Source organism: Drosophila subobscura, chromosome A, assembly GCF_008121235.1.
Source record: "Drosophila subobscura isolate 14011-0131.10 chromosome A, UCBerk_Dsub_1.0, whole genome shotgun sequence".
In the NCBI taxonomy this organism is placed as follows: Eukaryota; Metazoa; Arthropoda; class Insecta; order Diptera; family Drosophilidae; genus Drosophila; species Drosophila subobscura.
This window is the reverse complement of record NC_048530.1, coordinates 3,225,216-3,247,979: the sequence shown is the minus strand read 5'-3', so window position 1 is coordinate 3,247,979 and position 22,764 is coordinate 3,225,216. Positions and strand designations below refer to the sequence as shown.

The window sequence follows — 22,764 nt, the reverse complement described above, 5'->3', positions numbered from 1 at the left end:
TTGCGTAATAGTATGTATGTGTGTGGGTATAACATGATGGGGACGTCCCACAGTCTTGCTGTTTATTTGCTATCTATATTTATTTAGAGAGCTTTTTAAAAATGAGCAACGAAAAGGCATCTGCAATTTTTCGGGCAACTGTTAAAATAATCAGCGAATGCGATTGTCGATACATGCAGATGCGATATATCATTGACATCTCTAACTGTCTATTTTTGTTTTGATTTTTGTGTCTGAAATGCAGCCGAATATTCGAGTTTTAATGCACAAATACCACAACTGGCGACAAACGCATCGCAAGTAGAGACCGTGGACAGTTCTGTGACACTCATGGCGTTCGGTAGCAATAATCAAGTTGTTGCGCTCGGGGACCAGGAAATGGCCCTTGCAGGTGTTCTGGTCCCTGGCCCTGGAGCCACCACCACAGCGCGCCCAAGGAAGCGCAAACATTCTGCCGGCGAGCCGACGGTTAGCGAAAATGCCATGGATGTGGATGGAAACGAAATGAACTACTTTCTGGGTCGCCATGCCGGCTACCCCGACGAGCTGAACGTCCTCATCAAGCCAATGCGCTGTGAGTTGTGCAAGGCAACGATGACATCGTGCAAGAGCGCTGAGGACCACTACTACTCCCGGGGACACGATCGCCAAGTGGCCGCATGGATCACCAAGACCTATCCGGAGCGTGGCTTTCAGATGACACCCGGTCGCATTGGCACCACTGCGTACCACTGCAAAGTGTGCGATCTGTCCTTGAGCTCTGCGTCCCACGCCCGTCAGCACTATGGCGGCCGCAAGCACAAATTGGTAGAGTCCAAGTTCTCGCGGACATCGGACACATCCGGTGGCGATTGGGTGCGCACAGATACGAAACTTAAGGATTTATCCTTCCTCAACGACATAACGCGCTCGGAGCTGCCCGCGGAGGAGCCCCAGGCCCTAACACTTAATCAGGCAAATCGTCCAGCTATAGTCGAAGAGAACGCTGAGGCTAGTCGCAGAGTGGAGTGCAGTCTTTGCCAAATTAAGGTTACATCTTCAGGGCAAATGGAAATGCACGTGAAGGGAGCAAAGCACCAAAAGAATCTACGCAAAATGAGCATGGAGCCGGACATAGAAATGGACTCGGCACCCGACGCCTGCGAAGGATCGATTGCGGCCAGTCTGGGTGAGGAGTTGTCTGCTGCGGACCAATCCATGTACCGCACACCAACCGGCGGCTACTACTGCGAGCCCTGCAAGAAGCTCATGAACCATGCGACGACCCTTCAACAGCATCTGTGCGGCAAGAAGCACTTGAGGACTGTGCGTCTGCATGCTGAACAGTCTAGTCAATAATTAATGATCTCATTAACAAAATACTACAATATTTTAAGCAACACAGTTGTACTACTTGGGCCAGGATATGGAAACCGAGCCCAAGTAGCATCTTGAATATGGATAAGTAGGAGCTCCATTTCCCCTTTGCAGACTTCATTCCAGTGTGTGTTGCTATACACAGTATTACCATTACAATAACCCACATACATACAACCTACCATACCAATGTCACAGCATTTAGTTTAGCGAAAACATTTCTTTAATTTATTTTTTTTGATCACCCCAAAGAGCGGGGCATGTCCGACAGAACATTATCAAGTACATCTTGTAAAAATTGTCTGCATTGTGCTGTAAATTTACGTGTTTTATGTCACGATAAGATAGCTAGCCTTTAGTAAACTGATTGAAACTTAAGGATCATCAGCAAGGCGAGGTGCCACAGTTTGTCATGACTATCAATCCCACAGCACAAGCCTCAGCATTGCGCAGCGAATTGGTTAATTTTTGATGTTCATATCATAGCAGTTTATTTGAATTTTGGATGGATAGCATGCTCATAACGATTAATTGAGGCAAAAAACAATTTTATAATTAAATGCAAATTATTTTGCGCTATGCTCGTTTCACAATATACACTCCCATAAAACTTTTATTATAGTTTTTAAAGTATTACAAACGAAGTTTGCTTTTCGCTTTTTGGTTAAATTCAATATTGGTATGTGGTGGGGGCAGGCACACACAGAGGATCGTACTTTGTTTGTTTTTTTATGGGTAAAATGCACACTTTCTGTTCTTATTTGATACTAGAGAAAACTAAAATTAATGCATATTGTAAACATACATATGCATATGTATGATGGCATTATGTACAACGACTAAAAGCGAGCGGAAGCGGCAACATTACATTGGATCAGTGGATGATGTTTCACAGCATTTCGGATCAGATCGATTGTGTTGGAAACGAGACACTCGCCTTTCTCTGATGCGCTTTGGATTTGTATTGCTGGCCCATACTTATTGTGAGGGCGAAAACTCAGTGGGAGCGAGGACGCGGCAATGCATTTCTCGTATCAGTGGCACAGTATAGGCGACGCACTCGTCCCAGCCAGGGGAACGCCACGCGGCCTCTCTGGTCTCCTTGCGGTCCTGCAGCGATTTGTAGCCTAAAGTACAAGAATTGGGTTATTAATGCTTCCGTCTGAATATATGGTGGTTGTACATACACCAGATGTGATGCACATTGTAAAGCCTGCCAATCTGCGAGAAGAATCCAGCAAATGCTTCGTTGTTATGCTTGCGATAGTTGATGGCACGTGCCCAGTTGTTGCCCCATTCAATCATGGTGCCGGGCGTCAATCGATATGAGCTGCAACAAAATAAATGGCATTTGGAAGTTTACAATTTCATTTCATTTGATGTTTTTGTGTGTGCGTTGTTGGTACCGCATTTCGTAGATATTCTTGCCGGAACGGCTGGCAATCTGCGGCCAGTAGCTGAAGGCCAACAGGTATTGTAGATGGCGTGAGCGCAGAAACTTGGAACGCTCCTGCATTAGACTCAGGTACTCTGGATCGTTCCACAGATCCTCTTTGGCCTGATCGATTTTCTCAAAGCCACCGGTGTATTTCCATAAATGCAAACACTGATCCATGTCGCCCACCTGCACGCTCCATGATGCCACCAAATTGCACGAAAGATTTGCCTTTTTTTCGTTCATTAAAGACACAGTTGTTTTGCTGCAAGAAGGAATTCAATGAAAACTGTTGATAGGCGCACTCATGGCTGACAAGCAACAAAAGCAACCAGAGACAAGATTTGTGGCGTAACCTTTGGAGTAGTCCAATGGAAAAAGTACTACTCGCTACTGGGTCAATTGTTAATAATGGTGCTATCTGGGAATGCCACTACTCACTAGTTGTTCAGATAGGCGCTCATCGAGTCGGGTCGTACGTTATGCGTATGCAATGCATAGATGATTTCCTTGTCGCTCAGCATGCGACTGTGAGCCTCTTTGGTTGGCTCGATTTTCCTTACAAGCAACTTTGAGAACCATGAATCCAGTTCCCTGCAGGTTGCAGTCGTCGAAATCCATCTGGAACAAGTAAAACCAATACAAATAAATCAAATAAACCAAACAGTTGGATACTACTATCTAGCTTTGTGTATTTATAAGTGTGTATCAACCTTTTAACCAGATTAGCCAAGCCGAAAACTCAATCAGCCAGAGAACTTTGGTCTACTCATTGGAATGGAATGGAATTATTTGCTTATAAAAAGGGTTCTTTGGCAGATATTCCGAATGAAAGAAGACTCTTTTGTATGCCAAATCTTATCTTCAGATATTCAATTATGTGGTGGGATGGCTTTTTGCCGCATGAGATTGTATTTTAATTAGTTTTAGTTAGTTTCAATTAGCTCCTTCCTGGCAGACTCATTCGATTGTCTAAAGAAACAACCTGAATACATAAATATATGTACATAAATGCATCTCTTGACACCTTTGTGGGTTGTCCGCCCACGAGAGTTTTCCTTTATGCGCTTGTGTTTCAATGCATCTATTAATTTACGTCTTTTAGTCCAGACAAAAGCATGCCATTTGATATGCATATACAGCTGCGTATGTTTGGAATATACATATGAGCATTCATACATACATACATGTATTTATATTTAATTATACCTATAATATATAAAGCTTACCGGACAGCGGAGTGGCCATTGTTATTGCCGACACTCAGAATGTTACGTAGCTTCAACATTTTCGATTTGATTTGGCCGAATTATGCAGCGATGCAAGCGTTGATTGTGATATGAAAACTGTGGGAAATCAGTTGCATATTATTTGTGCTGCTACCGTTATCATTAATGTGTGTGTGTGTGTGTTCATTTTCTGTTTTTGCACTGCCTCCCTGCCGCGTCGTGTGTACTTTAGTCAAGGTGAAGTCAGAGTCAGACCGACTGAGCGCTAACAAGTGCGACAACAATTGCCTTTTTCCCATCGATAATACGAGATGGGATTGTGGGTTGTCCTCTTGTCCCAGTCCCTGTCCCGGTGTATGTCCGGTGGAATTTATCTGTGTTCGGACTATTTCCATAGTTAATGTGATTGCAGTTCTGTGCGTGTTGTCGTGTGGTGGGTGTCCCCAAGGTCGGAGGGAGGCAGCGCAGAAGCCAACTGTTGCACACTAGCACAACCCACTTGTTGTATTGCTGCGATATTTTTCGTAAATCAAACTACTATCTAAAGGAAAAGTTAACTTTAAAATAAAATAAAAAAATTGCTATACGGTGTTTTGGACTGGTACGATCAGTGTGACCGCGGATTTATCGATAAAATATACCGTGAGGGCCTCGTAAATATACCATTGCATCTTCAAAATATACCGTAAATATGCCGTAGTCTTAGATCAGATTCCTCGATTTTGATGTTCTATTTGATATTACTAGCTTGCAAAGACTTTCACCACTGAAACAACAATTTAATCCGATTGAATAATCAATTTTGCTTATTATAAATACTCTTTTTTATTGGATTGTATATCTTTTGACCTTATATTTTACAAATTTGTATTTGAATTTTTCATTCAAATAACCCCCTCTGGAAGCACGGGAGCTTTGTCTTTAGTATGTAAATGTATGTAAATTATTAAAAGTGACACCATGTATATTAGCTGATAACATTGATAATTATTTAAAAAAGAAAGATACGAGAATATAATTATATTGTTTTCTGAAAGGAAAAAGGAACATAAGTAAATATTATAATAAGCTCGGAGTGGTTTGGGGGCAGCTCTTCTATCCTTAAAACATAATGGGGCTAGGACAAAAGCGTAACATACCATCATTCAAAATTGTTCTTCCCAATTCTCTTGTATCCAGAGCTTTGGAACCGTCTGCATGGCCCATGGCCTGAGCACACTATTATGCATGAATTCAACCTGTTTGTGAACGACCTGCCTCAAGTTATTTTGCACTCTGTTGCACTCAATGTCATCTGCCGTTAAAATTTGTTTTTCCCTTTCCGACTGGTTGTTGCATACTCCCCTACAACTTGAACGTGATGTATTACTTTTCTTGAACCATTCTAAGTGCAAACTTATGACCTTTCCCCGCCGTGCACCGCATATTGTCTCTTTTTTGAAAGCAAGCTATTGATATCCATTTTGGGAGTCCATAAGGGAGTCCTGGCGTTTATTAAGCGTTGGTCAAAAGAGTTTGACGATCCGTTCGTAACTGAAACACTACACTGCAGTATTGTTCTTGCGTGTGGAGTCCTCCATACAAGGAGCAACACATTCTTGTTGAATCCGTTCAAAAACAATGTTTAATATTTGTCCTGAGACACCTGAACTGGGACTGTGACAGACTCTTACCACCATACCGATCTTGGCTAAATCTAGTGGACCACTTTGCACCATCGCAGCCGCTCCGAAATGCACAAAGCGCGCGCCAATTGCAATTCAAACAGCAGCCAGATGCGTGAAATGTTTTGGTTTACAATCTTAAGCTGTTAGGAGCCCCACGAATGCCAGTAATTCAGTTAGATAAAAGAGAGGACTGCAACAACGGGGTTCTGCGTACGTTAATTTATATTAATGGTTCGTATATTTGAAAGTATTTTGATTTACTCATTCAATAATAATTACACAGTGACGTCAGTTTAACAATATTTGTTTGTTTGTTTCTTTGTTTCTTCGTTTTTGGGGATTGGCATGGTACGCATTGATCCTAGTAGATTGCCTCCCGATTAGTTACAAGGATTTAACTATACATAATCAACATGATTTGTGAGAGGAGAACAATAATCAAAGCCGTATAAGGATAAACATTTGTAAATTATGCATTTACCTTACCAATCTTACAATATTTACATAATTACTGAACGAAAATCACATCGTTTAACCTTTACTCTTTTTTTTGTTGTATGATTTATAACTAAGTGCAAACATCACAAGAAACTAAACAACAACACTGAAAAACAATAATCTAAAGAATGATCATTTAAGCTCACTGAATTTGTACAAAATGTCATACCCAAAGGCTGTGTTTGTTGTTCTTCAAAATAAAGCTAATACATTGGAGTATTTTCGAGTATTACTTGTGGTAGGGTTGGGCAGGATGAAACACAAAAACATCGAAGTTTCATATAGAAGAACGGAAACCCTTAGGGGAGAGACAGAGAGGGGGATTCTGACATACATAAGTGAGAGTGTCATGTAAATTGATATATAAAATCCTATTGTTTATATGAATATTGGTTTGGACAAGTTGTCGGTCTGTTACACACACATGAAAGTTATCTGAAAGTATTACATACATTATTTACTAAGTAAACTGTGTGTATGTGTGGCTGTGGCTGTGTGTCCGTGTCTGTGTTGAATCAAGTGCCAATCAAATGTGTTCCAATTCATTTCAATCTGCATTCTTCACTCCATCATCTTTGGGCACTCGTCATACTAGTGTCCCAGATGTCGTCTGCGAAGTACAAAGTGGAGAGCAATAGGCATAAGAAGGAAACACCACAAGCCTTTGGATCTGGTCGCCACGTTGTGTTGGACAGCAGCGGGTAATTCCCCTAAAAGAGATACGGATCAGGATCATTCATTCAATTTGAATAAACAAAAACTGTGAGAGATGTTCGTACCTGTGAGTACTTGCACCTGGACAATTACAGTAAACAGTCGGCCGAGGGAACAGGAATAATTTCCGCTATCGGAGAGCTTTGCATCTTCAATGGTGATGCGACTTGTCAGCCATTTTTCAGATACGCTGCAGAGTCAAACACAACTTCAAGTGAGATATGGAAAATGGGAAGTATGGGAGTATTGGAACGCACCTTGAGCGTTTATTGGTCAGTGGTTGGAGTGCTTCTTCGTCCTTGGCCCATGTAATAAACTTGGTAAAGTACTTCTCCAGTTCCTGGCTGGTTAGTTTCAGTTGAGTTTGATTTGAGTCGCCGATCAGATTTAGTTCGTTCTCCGTCTCGTTCGAGACTGCTTTGGCTGTCGTAGGATCGCTCGTCTTGAGTATGTTGTAGCGTTCCTTCTGGAAAAAGTTGCGCGATATTTGGCACTGCAGGTCCACGGTGCTGCCCGACTTGTAGTAGCGATCTCCCACATCACGCTCATGCTCATCGATCATCCTCAGTGGGGGCTCTGCGGAAAACACAAACAAATGGATAAGGAAAACATCTGCAAGTATGATTTATGATTCCATGAGGCCTACCCAGTACGGTTAGATTGGTGGTAAACACCCGCGGCGGATGGGTGGAAACCTGACACATGTAGATACCGGCATCCTCGCGCTGTGTGGGATTTATCAGCAGTCGCCAGTTGTTGGGGTACTGGAACTTGACGCGTATACGGGGATCCCCACTGTACGTGACGTTGCCCACCGTGAGCAGCGACACCTTTTCGGTGGTGCGTCTGACCCACATGACCTGCAAGTGGAGTGCAGCATACGCCATAAACTCTGCGACTCCGTGCCTCTGTGGCGTGCCTCTGTGGCCAACTTACTGTCTTGTCCTTGAGCATGCCTACGCGACAATTGAGCACCGCCTCGGTGAACAGATGCACGGCGGAGACGAGGCTCTCGCCGGCGGCGACCGAACTGATTGGTTCCTCAAAGAAGGGCCCCCAGTGGTGCTCATGATGGTGCTTGCTGCGAAAGGTGCGTGGCCTCTCCGTCTCATGGGCAGTGGACCCTGCGGCAAAACCAAAAACCGAAAGTAAAGAAAGGAAAAGAGTAAAAGTTAAGTGAACGATTCGGCCAGGCGGCCTGTGCGTCCAGGGATTTTGGCCATACCCCCCACTGTCCAATGGTTCCGTGAGCGTGTGGAGTCGATGGGTTGCTTTACGGTGCTCCTAGCGCTTTTCGGTGTTGCCACTGCCGCTGCCACAGCCTCTGCCACTGCCACTGTTGTCGGTAGCAGCAGGTCTGTTGTCCCAGTGCGCTCAAGGCTGGTAATTAAATTTTTGATTGGTGCGCTATGGCTAATCTCATTGCTGCTGTCTGGTGTTTTCACAACAGCTCCTGCTGCTCCTGCTGCTGTTCTGGGCCTCGGCTTGCGTCCTGTGGGTACGGCAAAGTGTGCTGCTGGGGGGTGCGGCGTGTCCGACGCTTTCGTTGGCATTTGGGACTGCGACTGCGACTGCGACTGGGGCTGGCTTGGGCTCGGGCTCAGGCTCGGGCTCTGGCTCTGGGGCTGGCCCTGGTAAAGGGTTGTGCTCGCTTCTGTCGGGTTAACAGCGGCTGATGATACGGCCTTAGTTGTATTATGGTCATCAAAAAGTAAATTATTATTCTCGGCTCGACGGCTGCTGCTGCTGCTGCTGCTGGTGCTGGTGCTCGCTGTGGTTGAGGCTGCCGGCGGCTCGACGGTCGCCGCTGTGCCAGTGCCTGTGGAGGGGGGTTGTGGATGCACGGGAAAAACCTGGTCAATAACTACATTGTACTTATTAGCAGCGGTGGATGGGGAAATGTTTGCGATTGGCAGTGCCACGGGGAATACTCGCACGGGTACAGAAAAGGGTTTTGCCGTAAATTCTCGCAGGGCGCTGATAAAAACCGATTTACATTTGACAACCAAACTGTGGCACTGCGGCTAAAGTTAATTTATGCCTCTAATACCTAATGCCGCACACATACATAAGTTAGTTTAAGCATTTTTGGAACTTTACAACCCTTTGGCGGATAAATAAAAATGCATTTGTAGTTTCCGAGCCTTGTGGGGCCATTCAATAATGCCCATAAGTGGCAGTAATTGACTTTTTAGCGTTTGATGTGGGTAAACAAAATATTGTAGTTCATTTTTGTGGACATATGCACAGAGAGAGCTCGTTGTGGAGGACATATCATGGCGCACCACTACCACACGCCGCACTTAATCACATTTCGATGAGTTGATTAATTATTGAAAACTATTTCGAAATGCATTTAACAAAGCCAAGGCCCAAAAATGATTGCAAAAAACAATGCGAATAGCCAACAATGGAGCGGCCAAGTCGAGAATGCGTCTGATGGGCGCAACGAATACCCTTTGAGGCGAGAGAGATGCAAGGGAGAGCTTCAGAATATGTACATAAATATGTACTCCTGCCTCTTGCATAACTAATTGAAATGCGCGAAATTTAATTACATCGATTGTTAATATTTAATTCGAGTAAAGGCTAAGCTCATGAATAAGAAATGAGCTTTAATTCGGCACCTCTTCTGACAGGCATAGAAGGACACGGAGGGACAGCCCGAGCTGCCTATTAATCACATTATCTGTGCGGTCCAATCAATGTACATACATATGTATGTAAATACATGCATACATATATGTATATGTATTTATGTACAAGCCACTTAACGGCACTCCCAACACGAGGCTGAATGCTGTAGGCTGTAGGCTGTAGGCTGTAGGAGGGAATATCGTAGAAACTACTACGATACGATAATAGCTGGAAATAAATTATCAGAAACTTTAACCACTAATTGAATATTGAATTAACTCGGTAACTATTTCGAGCAAGCAAATGTTTGATCAGCCAATAAATTTGCCTCTTAATCACAGCCAAAGCCAATTCCCCCTACCGTTCCATGGGCGTGCTGTGGGGTGGGTGGGGGGCGGGGCTGTGTGTTTATGGGACTTTAATTTGAAATGGAAGCGCAGCTTTGTGTATTGCCTAAGTAAATAAAAGCCAAGCCCTCGCTGCGCAGTTGATTGTGCAGTGGGATTACTTGTGCTTTTCGCTGTAATAATATTTAAAACAATTTCTTGGAGCACTTACCCAGAGCAGAATGAAACTGCGATCCAATTACCGAGACAACGGCGAGCAGCCGGATGAGACTTAGGCTCGTTGTAGTCGTCCTCGTTGTCGTCCTCGTTGTCGTCGTCGTCTGCGGACGAGTACTATGGGGATATTGGGTGTATTGTGGCGGTGTCGGCGGCGGCAGGGAGGCCCGTTTGTGGGTCTGGGCCGCCGCGTTTGATGCTGATGATGATGCCCTATATACACTTGGACGCCTCATCCTTTGCACGGGCTGACGTGACTTATGGAATGTGCTCGATAGAAATCAGAAACCTTCATTGTATTTCCACCCAAAAACGCAGCTGGTGTCGGCGGCGGCGTTCTCGGTTGTTGGCTGGCGAAAGCGAAAAGTTTATCCAGCACTTGATGCTGCTGATGCTGCAGACGTTCCCAACGCTGATGGTGTTGCACTCAGTGCTGATGCTGCCAACCCAAGGATGCGCCCCTCTCCACGGAGCTGCTATCATTCAAATTACTGCAAGGGCAACAAAAAACACACACACACAAATTACATGAATAAATATTTGTGTGTACACCTAAAGATTTATATTCGCACTGCCACTGGCACTGGCACTGGCACTGGCACTAGCTTATGCATAGCGAAAGTTGGCTCGCTTAAGTTTGCTCATTTATACTCGTAAAATGCCATAAAATGCCATAAAATAGATTACGTTAAGTGAGTCTTGGCCAGACCAAACAGACGGACAAAGTCTCTTACCCTTTCGGGCCTCTACTCCGCATAGTATGGATAGTTGAGCTTTGATTTATGTAGCGTGAAATGTCTTCGCTAAGCCACCACCAAGGACATCGTCAACATTTATGCACAAACATCCATACAAACATACACTTGAATGTACAAACACAAATATGCAGCTTGTGGCATGAACGTTTTTTGCTCGAATGGAAAAAAGGGTAAAATGATTTCCTTTCTTAGGGATGGGGCTTCAATTGAAATTGAAATTGAAATTCAATTTAATATCTGCCTTATAATTATACCCGGTACTCGAAGGGTAAATGGGGTATATTGTATTTGTGCGAATAACGGTTGTATGTAGCGCACAGAGGGAAACGTCTCCGACCCCATAAAGTATATCTATTCTTAATCAGCATCAATAGCCGAGTCGATTGAGCCATGTCTGTCTGTCCGTCTGTCCGTCCGTCTGTCCGTCCGTCCGTCTGTCTTGTTTGTCGGCTAGTTCTCAGAGACTATAAGAGCTAGAGCCACCAAATTTTGGCACCAGACTGCTGTATGCTCACACTGAAACCAGTGTATTTCAAAAATGAGCCCCGCCCCTTCCGCCCCCGCAAAAGAGCGAAAACCTCCCAAATCTACAATTTTGAAGATAACAGAAAACTAAAAACGCCATTTCGTAGGAAATGACTACATCTATCAGATCACCAAATTGGAATCCGATTGGATCATTATTATAGCCACAATGAAGAAATTAATTTTCAGTGGCCAAAACCCACCCCGTCCCGCAGCTTATAGCAGCACTCTGAGCACTCTGCTTCGCGCAGTTTATGGCCTCTGCCCTGACACGTCTCTGCCGCTGCCTCTGCCGCGACTCTGCCCTGACTCTGCAAAGTGTGTCTCTAGGGGAGGGTGGCGAGCTAAAGGAGCGTGTTGGCGTGAGTAGTGTTGTTGATGTAGATGACAGATGAAGAAAAAATGTAAATTTTGACAAATAACCGCTAAGTTGCAGATGTAGTACTGAGTGCCGGGTATAAAAGTTGTGACGCGTAAGAAGCGTCTCACACGTCCCTTCTCGTTTTGAGATGTTTTTTCTACTTAGCAATTGCTTAAAAAAACTGTAATAGTATTACGCCTATTAAAATTAGCCAATCTAATGGAAAATTGTTTAATTTATCGTGTTGCATTTAATGCGAGCTGGAAAATTGCAGCGAAAGTGGTCTTAAAGCTGCAGTCAACTGAAATGTTATCGTTGTTTATAGAAACGAGAAGGGACGTGTGAGACGCTTCTCACGCGTCGCAACTTTTATACCCGGTACTCAGTACCACATCTCCTGGAGCCGCACACTGCAGAGGCCGCACATTGCAGAAGTAGAGTGTGAATGAGAGACTGTGCAAAAAACAAATTTAAGCTGCGGGACGGAGTGGGTTTGGCCACACATTCTGGCTATAATAATGATCCAATTGGACCCCAAATTCGGTGATCTGATAGATATGGTCCTTCCCTACGGAATAGCGCTTTTTGGCGCTAGTTTTCTCGTATCTTGAAAATTGCGAGTACCACAGCTTTTTCGCAATTTGCGGGGGCGGAAGGGGGCGGGGCATACAGAGCATACAGAGGTCTGGATGTAAAATTTGGTGGCTCTAGCTTTTATAGTCTCTGAGATCCAGGCGCTCAACAAGACGGACGGACAGACGGACGGACAGACAGACGGACGGACAGACAGACATGGCTATATCGACTCGGCTATTGATGCTGATCAAGAATATATATATATACTTTGTGGGGTCGGAAACGTTTCCTTCTGTGCGTTACATATGTACATCCACTTTGTGCACAAATACAATATACCCTGTTCACTCTTCGAGTACCGGGTAAAACAGAGCCCGATAATTATTGTAATTAATTACTTGTATTACATATCCACAGAACGGTTTAGTTTTTTTGCTAACAAATAATTGTATTTACTGTCTGCGATGGATAATCATTCTCCTGCGTGCCACACATTCTATTTTATTTAGCTTTCCTCTGCCTTGTAATCTTCTGTGGAAATTGCGGCTAGTAATACTTTCGGGTTTTAATATCAAACATTTGTGTGCCCTTCCCACTGGTCGTGCAGTTTAGCGCTGTCAGAGACAACTCCTTTGTCTTTCCATGCACTTTTTTGAAAGGAATTCTCAAGTGAAGCATGAAGGCAATCAGTCATTCTGTCTAGTGCAACTTTTATTTATTAATTTCATTCCGCTCCCACACTGATTGCCTTGCATTCCGCTAACATGTGCACTCTTTGGTGGGGGGTTGGGTGTTATATCCATTATACATATACTCAGGAGGAGCCATGAGCCCTGACAACGATGATGATAACTAGGTCAGGTGATGACATTCCTTAACTATTTTTTGTGTCTCTCTCTGTGTCTTTTTGCTCCACTTTTGTGTGTGTGTGTGTTTGACTTTTCCGTCAGCTTTGTTCCCTTTTTGATTTCACTCTTAGACGACTGCCCCAATTCTGTTTGCCATCTCCTGTGCGCTTCCTCTGTCTTTCAGCATGTCGCTAAGCCTTAAGTCGCTCCTCCACTTCCTCCACCTGTGTGTGTCCCACTGGTGCATCCTCCATGGTCGCTCCATTTGCGGTCAACTCAATGCTGCTGACTGGACTGGCCAGTCCTTGTGCTCATCCTCGTCCTTAACTGTCCTTTGCACAGTCGCCTGACAGTTGTCGGCCACAATGTAATTTTTTAGTTCTTTCCGGCAAATAATTATTCATGCAAACATTTATCATCTTTCGCTGCGGCAACGGACTGACCTTGTCACAGTCCAAATTTTATTTATATATGCATATCACAACTTTGTTTTAGCAATTAAGCTAAGTGATCAAAATATTTTATTTAAACAAATAAAAGCAAAAGTTGAACAAATAACAGTTTGATGTGCTTTCGATTCCACCCTGGGGGACTCGCATGGGGGAGGAGCGGAACCCAAGGCTTGTCATATGTCGGGATTTATGGGCTCTTTTTGCCACCGTACAGTCTGCACCCCACTTGGTGAACTTCGCTGACACTTCGGACAAGACTTTCTATGCCCAAGTGCCCTTGGCACAGTCAACAAAAAATTCTGTTGTGAATTGCCTTTTTTTTTGTATCATTTTTAAATGGATTTGGACACGGCTCTGCGCTGTTCTGTCACTATTTGCATGGCTCTAGTTGTTAGTTGGAACGTTTAAAAATTGATGGATGAATGCATTTGCCGGAATTGAATTGCATTAGAGAATACTGTGACTAAAAGTGCTCCGTTTGGGACTGGGTGCGGGCATGGGTGCGCTCAATAATTCCTACCATTCCGGAATGTAACTTAAGTTGCCAACAGAATATGGAATAACTTGCCGCTGGAATTCCATCAGGGTAATCAGATTATCAAATAACTTATTTCGAAGAATGTGGAATGCTTTAGGTTTGGAAATAAATTCACTTAAAGTTTGATTTGTATGCTGCTGGGCGCTGGTGTCCTTCAGTGGGAGTTGTTCCTGTATCTGTACGAATTAAAGCATTCTCTCCGGCTTAGCTTGCGGCCTGACAATCTTAACTTCGGCATCGTCATCATAGTTTATGTGCTTTTGCGGTTGAAGTTGATGTCGCACAACAAAAACTCATCATTTGCCTTCGCCATGGATCCGTGATGCTGCCACTCCCAGCTCCCAGCTTCCAGTTCCCAGCTCCCAGCTCCCAGCTCTTGGCGCCTGCTCCTGGGCCCCAGGCCGGAGGGCGTTGCTGTCCTGACATAATCACCGTAATAAATATTATATTAGTCCTCTTGCTGGCATTCGGGGCTTAGCTCCGGCTGGTCCTTTTTAGTTGCTCTTTTCGCAGTCTGTTCTAAGTGAGTGTTTGCCTTTGTTTTAGTCGGTTTGCCCTGCTGATATCTCCAGTCTTTGTTCATTTCATTTAAAATAATTAAATGCTCTCCATTCCTGTCCTTTCTCTGTATCTGACTCTGACTGTGACTCGTCTCCGTCTTCGTCTCTGTTTGTTTGTTTCCTTGGTGCCTGTGGACGTGGAGTGTCAAAGGGTAAACTGTCAAAATCCACGGCGTAAGCGCTCAAAGCCCCCCGAGTCAAGCGTTTGGAATCAAAAGCGAGAGGCCCAGATTCCTTCACAATGGCAATAAAAGTTGAATTATGTCTATGGCGTTTTGTTGAGAAAAAATGTACCACATTATCCCCTGCCCCTACCCCTGCCCCTGCCCCACCGAGCAGTAAGGTTTTGGTATGTGTCCCCTTGCCCACCATAAACCACAATCCCTTGCAGAAACCGGCAACTTATGTTCCATACACTGGGGAAAAACAAGTTGTTGGCTTCAACAAAGAGATTTTTCGATTGCGATTGAAGTTATTTGTGCTCAACCAAGATTTAAATTAAATCTTCAAATAATCTTTGCCTAAAGTTGAGCTGCAAATCTGCCTGCCAGTTGAGTTCTTTTTTGTGAGTACTCGCATTTATTATAAGTACATATTATGAATATAAGTACTCATAGATAGATGTACTAAAAATATGGCTGAATATGTGTACATATAGCGACACAAGATTCAATTTTCTTTCATGTTCAAATACGATCCACAAGTCGTTGCCAAATTGTTTTATTTTTGAGCGAACTTCAAAGAGCTTCAAATTATTTTGTAGTTTATTCTTTGTGCATATTTCCGACATTTTTGCTCTATTTATTTTGCGTTTTAGCAACTGTTTATCTCGCACAGTGTGGCTGCTGCTGCTGCTGCTGCTGCTGGGAGTAACAGTAATGAGCAGCGGGATGGGAGTTGGAGTGGGGGGGAGAGCTGGCATGTCTGTCACGTCTTTGTGCCGCCTGAATTTGTTGTTGCTCGCCTGCCGTTTCTGTTTCTGTTACTGTTACCGTTACTGTTACCGTTACTGTTTGTTCTTTTGTATGTGTGAGCGAGTGTGTTTCTTTTTGCTGTTGTTGTTGTTTCTAGTGTTGTTTTGTTTGCCCCACGTCACTCGGCGGAGTCGGTGGTGCTAGTCGTCGTCGTCGTCGTCATTTGCTTCCCTTCGCACCTGGCCTTGCTAACTAGCTCTTAACGCTTTAGTCCCCCGACTAGACCAGCGGGAGATGACGATGGTCCTGCTGCTGCTCCCACCCATACGACATCGTATCCCATCTGTAAAAAGAGAGAGAGAGAGAGAGAGAGGGAGGGGGGCTGGCAGCACCTTCTGGGGCGTCCTGCCTAAGTGCGAAACGTGCTTTGGGTTATGTTTTGTTTTGCCGAGCATTAACTCTTGTACATATTTTGCTATCCCGCTGTGTTCATTACACCCCGAAATTCCTCCTTCTCTGCTCTCCATTCCATGCCGTTTTTTGTTGCTGTTCCCACTGCATGCGCCTTAAATTCAGATTAGAAAGTTCTTCAGGGGCCACAGGCTCTCCGGCTCTCGGCTCTGGGCTCTGACATTTCGCAATTACCGAGCATTTTCTGTTGACTTACTCACTTGCGAGTGTATTCGCATTCGCATTCGCAAGTATTTCTGAACGCGCTGCCACCCGGCAATATGTTAATTCGTCAGATTTGAATATCTGCGCGACGTTCCTCAATTGAAACGAGTGAGCGGGCAGGCACGTACATCCACACAACACACCCGGGCACAGCCAGGCACAGCCAGTGGCTTGCGGAAAGTATTGGCACAAGGCCATATTAAAAGTTTAATGGATCATTTTAGCAGCAGCAGCAGCAGCAGATCCACCAACAGGAATTGTCAATTGTCGCCTTTGTGCTGCTGGGGTAACATTAAAGTTAGTAATTCCAGAACAACGGCAAAGAAAAGCCGAATTTAGTTCATTTATTGGTGGACAAGGAAAGTGGAAAGTGGAAAGTCAAAGGCTGGGCCGAAGAAAGTTTTTGGGGCCACAAGTGTGAAACGTTTTTAATAAATTCTTGGGCTGCTGGGCTGCCCCCGGGAGATGCCTAAGTGTACTTTCCATAAAGCAGGATGTGTCCTCGGGTGTAATAATGTTCCATTTATTTGCGAAGCAGCCACAAGAACAGGACAGCTCGAGTACATTTTTGACTCACTGTATGTACATATATATGTATATGTATATGTATATGTATATGTATATGTATACATATCTACTTCTGGCATGGGTGTGTGCCATCAACTCTGTTGAAGAGAAGTTTAAGGTTCAGAATGGGGATACCCCAGGCAGACTGCTGCATGGCAGAAGCCATGGGAGGTCTCTGTCCATTCTTAAGGCATCCATCGATAGCTCCCTTTTTGCGGCATGTTACTCTGGGGATTGATTCAATTATGCCCAGGCCCACCCACTGATGGCAAAACCACGGCAAAAGAACGGCTCCACCCACATGCTCGTAGTACGTCCATCAAAGCCCCTCAGGTCATTTTTATATTGATGGATATTCAATGTACATATGTACATATGTATGTATGTATGTACAAAAGGGTTGGCGCCGAGGGCTGACTGCATTATCTATCCATCTAGCGGGGGATTCGTTTGCATTTTATTTGCGAGGCTTCGGCCGGGTGCATGCACGCAGATGCCAGGCAGTCCATTAACTCCAAAATGCGGTGAAATTGGTTTTGTTTTTTTGCTGGCTTGCCATTCGATATCATCCGAAACCTTCTTTGCACGTGCATGCAAATTGCATATTAATTGAAATTAAAATGCAAATAATCGCTATTTCACTTTTTGCTTCCTTTTTTCCGCACTTTTTGCTTGTTTGTTGTTGTTTTTTGCCATTCGATGGATACACATTTGCAATTATTGGGCACACCTGTGGTCTCTGCCTCGAACTGTGGATGCCACTCGGGCCTCATCGTCTTGCGGCAAGCAGCGTGATGGAATTGAACAAACTAAAATGGTTTACGAGGGGGGGAGACTAGCCTAACCTAGGTCAAACCTAGCAGACTCAGATTATTCCAAATAAGATGCAAATGCTGATCAGTTGTGTATCGTTTCTGTTTCATTTTTAATTGGCAGCCACAATACCGCATGAAGTACTTTTTGCTCATTGTAAAACTTAACATTTGTTTTCCATGTAGTTTATTTGGTTATAAAAATTGATTGCAAAATTGAATTTATTGTTGCACATTTTGTAAGGGCGTATCACATCAGTTGCATGTTTCCATCCTCGTGGCACAACAACAGCATTCAATATTTCAGGGTTTGCTTGAACACTTTCCATTGACCCATTTTATTGCGTAGAACTATGCATTTTATGCTGAACCACCGCTTCGGCTCAGTGCATGGCAAGAACCTTTTAGAAGAACTGTAACCGGATATTTGGAAGAAATTCACGCAGCAAGCGATTACTTCACATTGAATGAAGCAATTTGTAGCATTCGTAGATCAAGTAGCTGTGAGGTGAGATGAGGTGCAGCATAGTGCAGAAGGCTGCTGGGCTCTTGGCTAATTTGTGCAACTTGATCAACAAAAATCTGTGCAAGGTGCAGCCACAAGAAGCGAGCGGCAGTCTGCCTTGGGGCGGAGCAGCTCTTGGGCTCATTCCATATGCATTTGGTTTACATTTACATTTGCGTTCCTTTTCGTGCCGCACAGAGCACACAAAGCACGGAGCATGCCACATACTCGTACAAGTGCTGAACTTATTAAGTGCGAAAACCATTCCAAACATCCTCAGGTGTCGGTGACACCTTTCCCTTCCCTTCCCTTCCCTTCCTTTCCTTTCTTATCGTTTGTGTGTGTGGTCAAAATAGATTATTTGGCAAATAAACTTTCTCAATGGCTGCTTTATGCTAAGCAGAAAATGCAAAATGGAAAAACTTTCCGCAAAATCATTTGGGGACTGGCGATGGATACAAATCAGATCACTGCGGCAGCTCGTATCGGATTGATTTTGATTTTGATTTTGCCTTTGCTTTTCCTACTTTTCCTCTTTACTTTTTCTATTTTAGAAAAGTTTGCCAAAGCCGCAACGACAAACAAATTAATCATTGGCACTTCCTGCTGGAGAAAGCAGCTCTGAAGCGCGTCCCAGGGGCTTCCTAAGAGTAGCTCCCAGGGCGAGGGCAGGACAGAGGGGGTCCTGAATTTATGACAAATATTACGAGTACCAGCGGCATCCGCTCATTCGACAGGCACACACACTGCTCTCGCTCCACTCCACTCTCCACACACTCACTTACCCCGTGTGAAGGCAACTTTTACAAGTATTTAGACACTCGTACGAGCACGATTATATTCCGCGCATCGGGAATGGCTGATGGATGAGGGATGGATCAGGGCTGGGGGCAGGGCCTCCGGGGCTAATGCGATTAGAAAAACGCGTACTTTGGCTTAGCCCCTGCTCGCAGGGATCGCTCGTAGTCACGGCACTTGCACTTCGGCTTCTCATTAAGTCTTCACCGCACACCGCACACCGCACAAACAAACATAAAAAAATATTCAAATAATTTCGCACCGTGGCTTGTGTTTAGTTCTCAGGCGGCAGGCAGCAGCGTCAACGGGTGTCGTGTCGGTGTCATCATTTGTTGATTCATTTTGTTGATTTCTGCATTTGAGGCAGGAATTCCCCAGTGGGTGAGTCACTGAAGCGTCCGTGCACCTCGCGTGGGGGCCATGTGGGCAGCCAGGACTCTGATTTCTGAATCGAATTTGCCACACAGCCTCCTGCCTCCTGCCGTCTGCCTCCGGACTGCTTGCCGCTCCAAGTGTGACAGCGACGACCACGAGAACCAACCGCGACGAGAGAGGACGAAGTGCCTGTCCTATGACGATTGACTACGACGATTGACGAAGACGAGAAACTGCGACTGTGCGTTTTATTCGTCCGTGCTCCCCAGCCAGCACGTGGGCATCGCTTATCCTTGAAAACAGTAATACCGTTCGCAAAAATTACACAGTCATCGCCAAGCATCCAGATGAACACACTCACTCCGTCTGCAGACTCACTCGCACTCGCACTCACTCCCAGCGTGCTTCCACTCAATGCCCGCTACTCACCGCACTTCCCCAGCTCACCACACTTCCCCAGCTCGCTTGTCCCAAAGTACCGCAGAAGCAGGGAAATTATTGAGATTTGTTCCCCTGTGCCCCGTTGAGCGAGAATTGAGAAATTAAATGTTTTCCATGCCCGTTTTTGCTCAAATAAATACAAAAATATATTGTAAATTAGTCGACTGCCTGGCTGACAATTGAGGCATTACTCGTCAGGGTATTCTACTGCGACGACAGCTCCTTGCCATGTGTGAACAAGTGTGGAATATCCAAGGCAAATCAAATATGCGTTCGGAAATCCATCAGAGTGTGGGAGCAAGAGAAATAGATGGATTCGAACTGAACTCTGTTACACACAGCTGATGAAACGAGTAGCATAACATAACCAAAAACAGGAACAAATACCAACAGATCAGCAGACCGTCGAGCAAGTACGATTCCAGCCAAGGACAATTGGCGAGAGTCCAATTGGTGAACGAACAAAATGAGCCAGCCCGAAGGTGGCGATGTGTCGAGCCAGAAGCTCGCCAAGTTGCGCTTCAAGCAGCTCATCCGCAATGTCATCCTCAACATGCAGTGGCTCAGAGACGCCAAGGAGGCACCGACCCACTTCTCGATGAACGTTAAGCGCAACGTGGCCATGCTGGTGCGGCAGAAGCGCAAAGTCGGCATGATGACCACGGCGGTGAGTAGTCCATGAGCGCATGCATCCCCTGTGACCCTGTGACCCTGTGACTCTCCATACCGATTCCATACCACAGGAGAAAGCATTGTTCCGCACGCCACACCAGATGCGCACCGTGAAGGAGCGCATGAAACTTTGCACGATTGTGGCGGATCTGGCCTGCTTTTCCAGACTCAATCCGGTGAGTCCTTCGCCCCCTGCTCCCCCTGCTGCCCCTGCTGCCCCTGCTCTGAGTATCACTTTGTTCGCAGAAACTGCGCGTTCGCTTGGTGCCGCACCTGATCTTTGTGGCACTCACTCCCGGACGTCTCATCATGAGGCAGGGCGACCACCCCATCACCATGTACTTCATCCTCACCGGCGAAGTGGAAATGGCCAAGAGGGTCTACGACAAGGTACGGCCAGCGCAGGAGCAGCCCAACCGAGACTAGCCGACTAATCCCATCCCACAGGCCACCCAAGCATACGAGACCATGGCGGAGGCTATTTTCGGACCCGGCGACTGCATCGGCGACATCGATGTGATGGAGGAGGCGGACAGGACGCACACATACATAGCAGCAAGTGAGGCGACTGGAAGGAGAGTTCTCCATCCTCGATCTGTGTACTCATTGTGCGACCTCCCCCAACCCATCAGCCAACTGCGAGCTGCTGGCCATCTACGACAGCGACTACTCGACCCAGCTGGCGCCCTACATGAAGAAGATGTGGGAGGAGAAGAAGGAGGCCATAGGCGCCCTGGAGTACTTCCAGTTCTTCAGCCCCGAGCAGGCAGGTGTGGCCGGGCTGGACGAGAGTATTTCTATTGCATTCCGTTCGCCCCACAGGTGGTCACCGCCTGCAAGTTTGCCAGCATTCAGCAGTTCGACCCGCTGGACACGATCTACGAGGAGGATCTGGGCTCGCTCAGCGTCGTCTACTTCGTGCTCAGCGGCGAGTGCATGGTGCTGCAGTGTCTGCACATGAAGGTACGCGCCATGTCCACAGCGATCTCTCTCTCTCTCTCTCTCTGCATGCTGCACCCTCCACTCAGGTCAACTGCGTGGGCCAGCAGCGGACTTACACGCTGGACAGCGTGGGCTGGAACGCTTCCAGTGCACTTTTGGCACGCAGCAGGCTCAAGAAGTTCGATGTCAACGACTACCTGATGTCCTCCTCCTCGCTGGATGAGGAGAAGAAGGAGAAAAAGAAGGCAGTAAGTAGGGGGGGAGTGGCCTGTCACTCGGTCCTTACATTCCACTCGGTAGATGCGCAAAATGGGTCTGCTGGAAATCCAGCAAGCCTGCGCCAAGATGCGACGAAGGCGATTCCCCTCGTCGGTGGAGGTGGAGCGGAAAGTGCTGCGGAAGACGCGCTACACACTCTTCAAGGGACCCGTCGACGACTACGAGTCCTATGTGATGGGCGAGGGCTGTGAGGAGAGCGAGGAGCTGCAGTCGCCGGTGTACTCCAGCTGGGAGTCGTCATCCGATGAGAGCAGCCGCACGCCCAGCAGCGATGGCGCAGAGGCGGAGAGCGAGAGCGAGAGCGAGGGCTCAGAGATATTCACCGCCTCCTCGTCGTCGGAGTCGCCGGAGTCGCCGGAGCCGCTGTCGGGCAAGGAGTCGGGGGCGGATATGGAACCAAAGCCACAATACGAGACGCGCTTCATAGACGTGGCGTCGCTGACATTCGGCGCCATCTTCGGGCTGGGTGAGAAGATGCACGACCGCAACATAATGACCCGCACCCACGTGCAGTGTTTGGTCATTCCGCGCTTCTGGCTGTTCGAGCCGGCCCAGAATCCTGGCAACTTTTGGCAGCGGAAGCGCTTCTGCGTCGAGTCGAATCTACCCACCAGGGAGACGCTGTTCAGCGACTTCGTCAAGACGCGCAACTGGCAACACTTCAGCAACAGCTACCTTCGGGAAGTGTTGAGCGACTCGAGCACCTGCAGTTGGACAAGGCCCGAGGACATTCCCATCGTTGCTCGCATTATGCAAACCACCGAAGACTCTTGAATCGATCGTGGCCAGAGTTGTATATACATATGCCACACACATACACACACACATCTTATGCGCGTATATTTTGTTACACAACACAGAGAACACAACGGTTACAAAATATATACTGGCCCAAGGTACCAAAGCAGAAAGAACAAAAAATGGCTTTGATCTCTGCTATGGGTTGTGTCTTTGATAAAGTATACCCAAAAATAGTCCCATCTTCAAAGCTTCCAGTTGCAGTGCTTGAAGTTCCCAAGAACTGGCTTTTAGGCCATTACTTGAAGGGAACAAAACAAAGTTCCAAA

General features: G+C 45.9%; 4 protein-coding genes across 4 annotated transcripts; 2 read left to right on the top strand and 2 right to left on the bottom strand.

The window, feature by feature from the left end:
• The first annotated feature begins 184 nt into the window (after positions 1–184).
• LOC117903518 (zinc finger matrin-type protein 3) lies at positions 185–1,551 on the top strand. The gene has a single exon (XM_034815632.1). It carries the CDS (start codon positions 331–333, stop codon positions 1,336–1,338), a length of 1,008 nt encoding a protein of 335 aa, XP_034671523.1. The 5' UTR covers positions 185–330; the 3' UTR covers positions 1,339–1,551.
• Positions 1,552–1,925: 374 nt separating this feature from the next.
• Positions 1,926–4,650, bottom strand: LOC117903519 (protein NipSnap). Its single transcript, XM_034815633.1, has 6 exons — positions 4,520–4,650; positions 4,021–4,137; positions 3,233–3,412; positions 2,763–3,056; positions 2,544–2,686; positions 1,926–2,483 (listed from the first exon to the last, which is right to left on the bottom strand). Exons 2-6 carry the CDS (start codon positions 4,077–4,079, stop codon positions 2,335–2,337), a joined length of 825 nt encoding a protein of 274 aa, XP_034671524.1. The 5' UTR covers positions 4,080–4,137; positions 4,520–4,650; the 3' UTR covers positions 1,926–2,334.
• Positions 4,651–5,902: 1,252 nt separating this feature from the next.
• Positions 5,903–19,224, bottom strand: LOC117903525. Its single transcript, XM_034815644.1, has 8 exons — positions 18,976–19,224; positions 10,095–10,590; positions 8,125–8,718; positions 7,836–8,023; positions 7,546–7,759; positions 7,157–7,475; positions 6,965–7,089; positions 5,903–6,895 (listed from the first exon to the last, which is right to left on the bottom strand). The coding sequence occupies exons 2-8, from the start codon at positions 10,333–10,335 to the stop codon at positions 6,777–6,779; spliced, it is 1,800 nt and encodes a 599-aa protein (XP_034671535.1). The 5' UTR covers positions 10,336–10,590; positions 18,976–19,224; the 3' UTR covers positions 5,903–6,776.
• A 1,027-nt stretch (positions 19,225–20,251) lies between these two features.
• Positions 20,252–22,528, top strand: LOC117892802. Its single transcript, XM_034799189.1, has 8 exons — positions 20,252–20,471; positions 20,548–20,652; positions 20,723–20,866; positions 20,924–21,035; positions 21,109–21,242; positions 21,299–21,439; positions 21,505–21,666; positions 21,719–22,528. The coding sequence occupies exons 1-8, from the start codon at positions 20,271–20,273 to the stop codon at positions 22,469–22,471; spliced, it is 1,752 nt and encodes a 583-aa protein (XP_034655080.1). The 5' UTR covers positions 20,252–20,270; the 3' UTR covers positions 22,472–22,528.
• Positions 22,529–22,764: the final 236 nt, after the last annotated feature.

Bases quoted from the DNA above. Each gene is read 5' to 3' on its own strand.
- LOC117903518 (XM_034815632.1), top strand. From the start codon at position 331: ATGGCGTTCGGTAGCAATAATCAAGTTGTTGCGCTCGGGGACCAGGAA.
- LOC117903519 (XM_034815633.1), bottom strand. From the start codon at position 4,079: ATGTTGAAGCTACGTAACATTCTGAGTGTCGGCAATAACAATGGCCAC. The intron at 3,057-3,232 runs GTGAGTAGTGGC...TCCTTCTTGCAG, and splicing joins AGCGCCTATCTGAACAACTA to CAAAACAACTGTGTCTTTAA. The intron at 2,484-2,543 runs GTATGTACAACC...CTTGTACTTTAG, and splicing joins CAATGTGCATCACATCTGGT to GCTACAAATCGCTGCAGGAC.
- LOC117903525 (XM_034815644.1), bottom strand. From the start codon at position 10,335: ATGAGGCGTCCAAGTGTATATAGGGCATCATCATCAGCATCAAACGCG. The intron at 7,090-7,156 runs GTGCGTTCCAAT...TTGACTCTGCAG, and splicing joins CTGACCAATAAACGCTCAAG to CGTATCTGAAAAATGGCTGA. The intron at 6,896-6,964 runs GTACGAACATCT...TATCTCTTTTAG, and splicing joins CCAGGTGCAAGTACTCACAG to GGGAATTACCCGCTGCTGTC.
- LOC117892802 (XM_034799189.1), top strand. From the start codon at position 20,271: ATGAGCCAGCCCGAAGGTGGCGATGTGTCGAGCCAGAAGCTCGCCAAG. The intron at 20,472-20,547 runs GTGAGTAGTCCA...TCCATACCACAG, and splicing joins TCGGCATGATGACCACGGCG to GAGAAAGCATTGTTCCGCAC. The intron at 20,653-20,722 runs GTGAGTCCTTCG...CTTTGTTCGCAG, and splicing joins GCTTTTCCAGACTCAATCCG to AAACTGCGCGTTCGCTTGGT.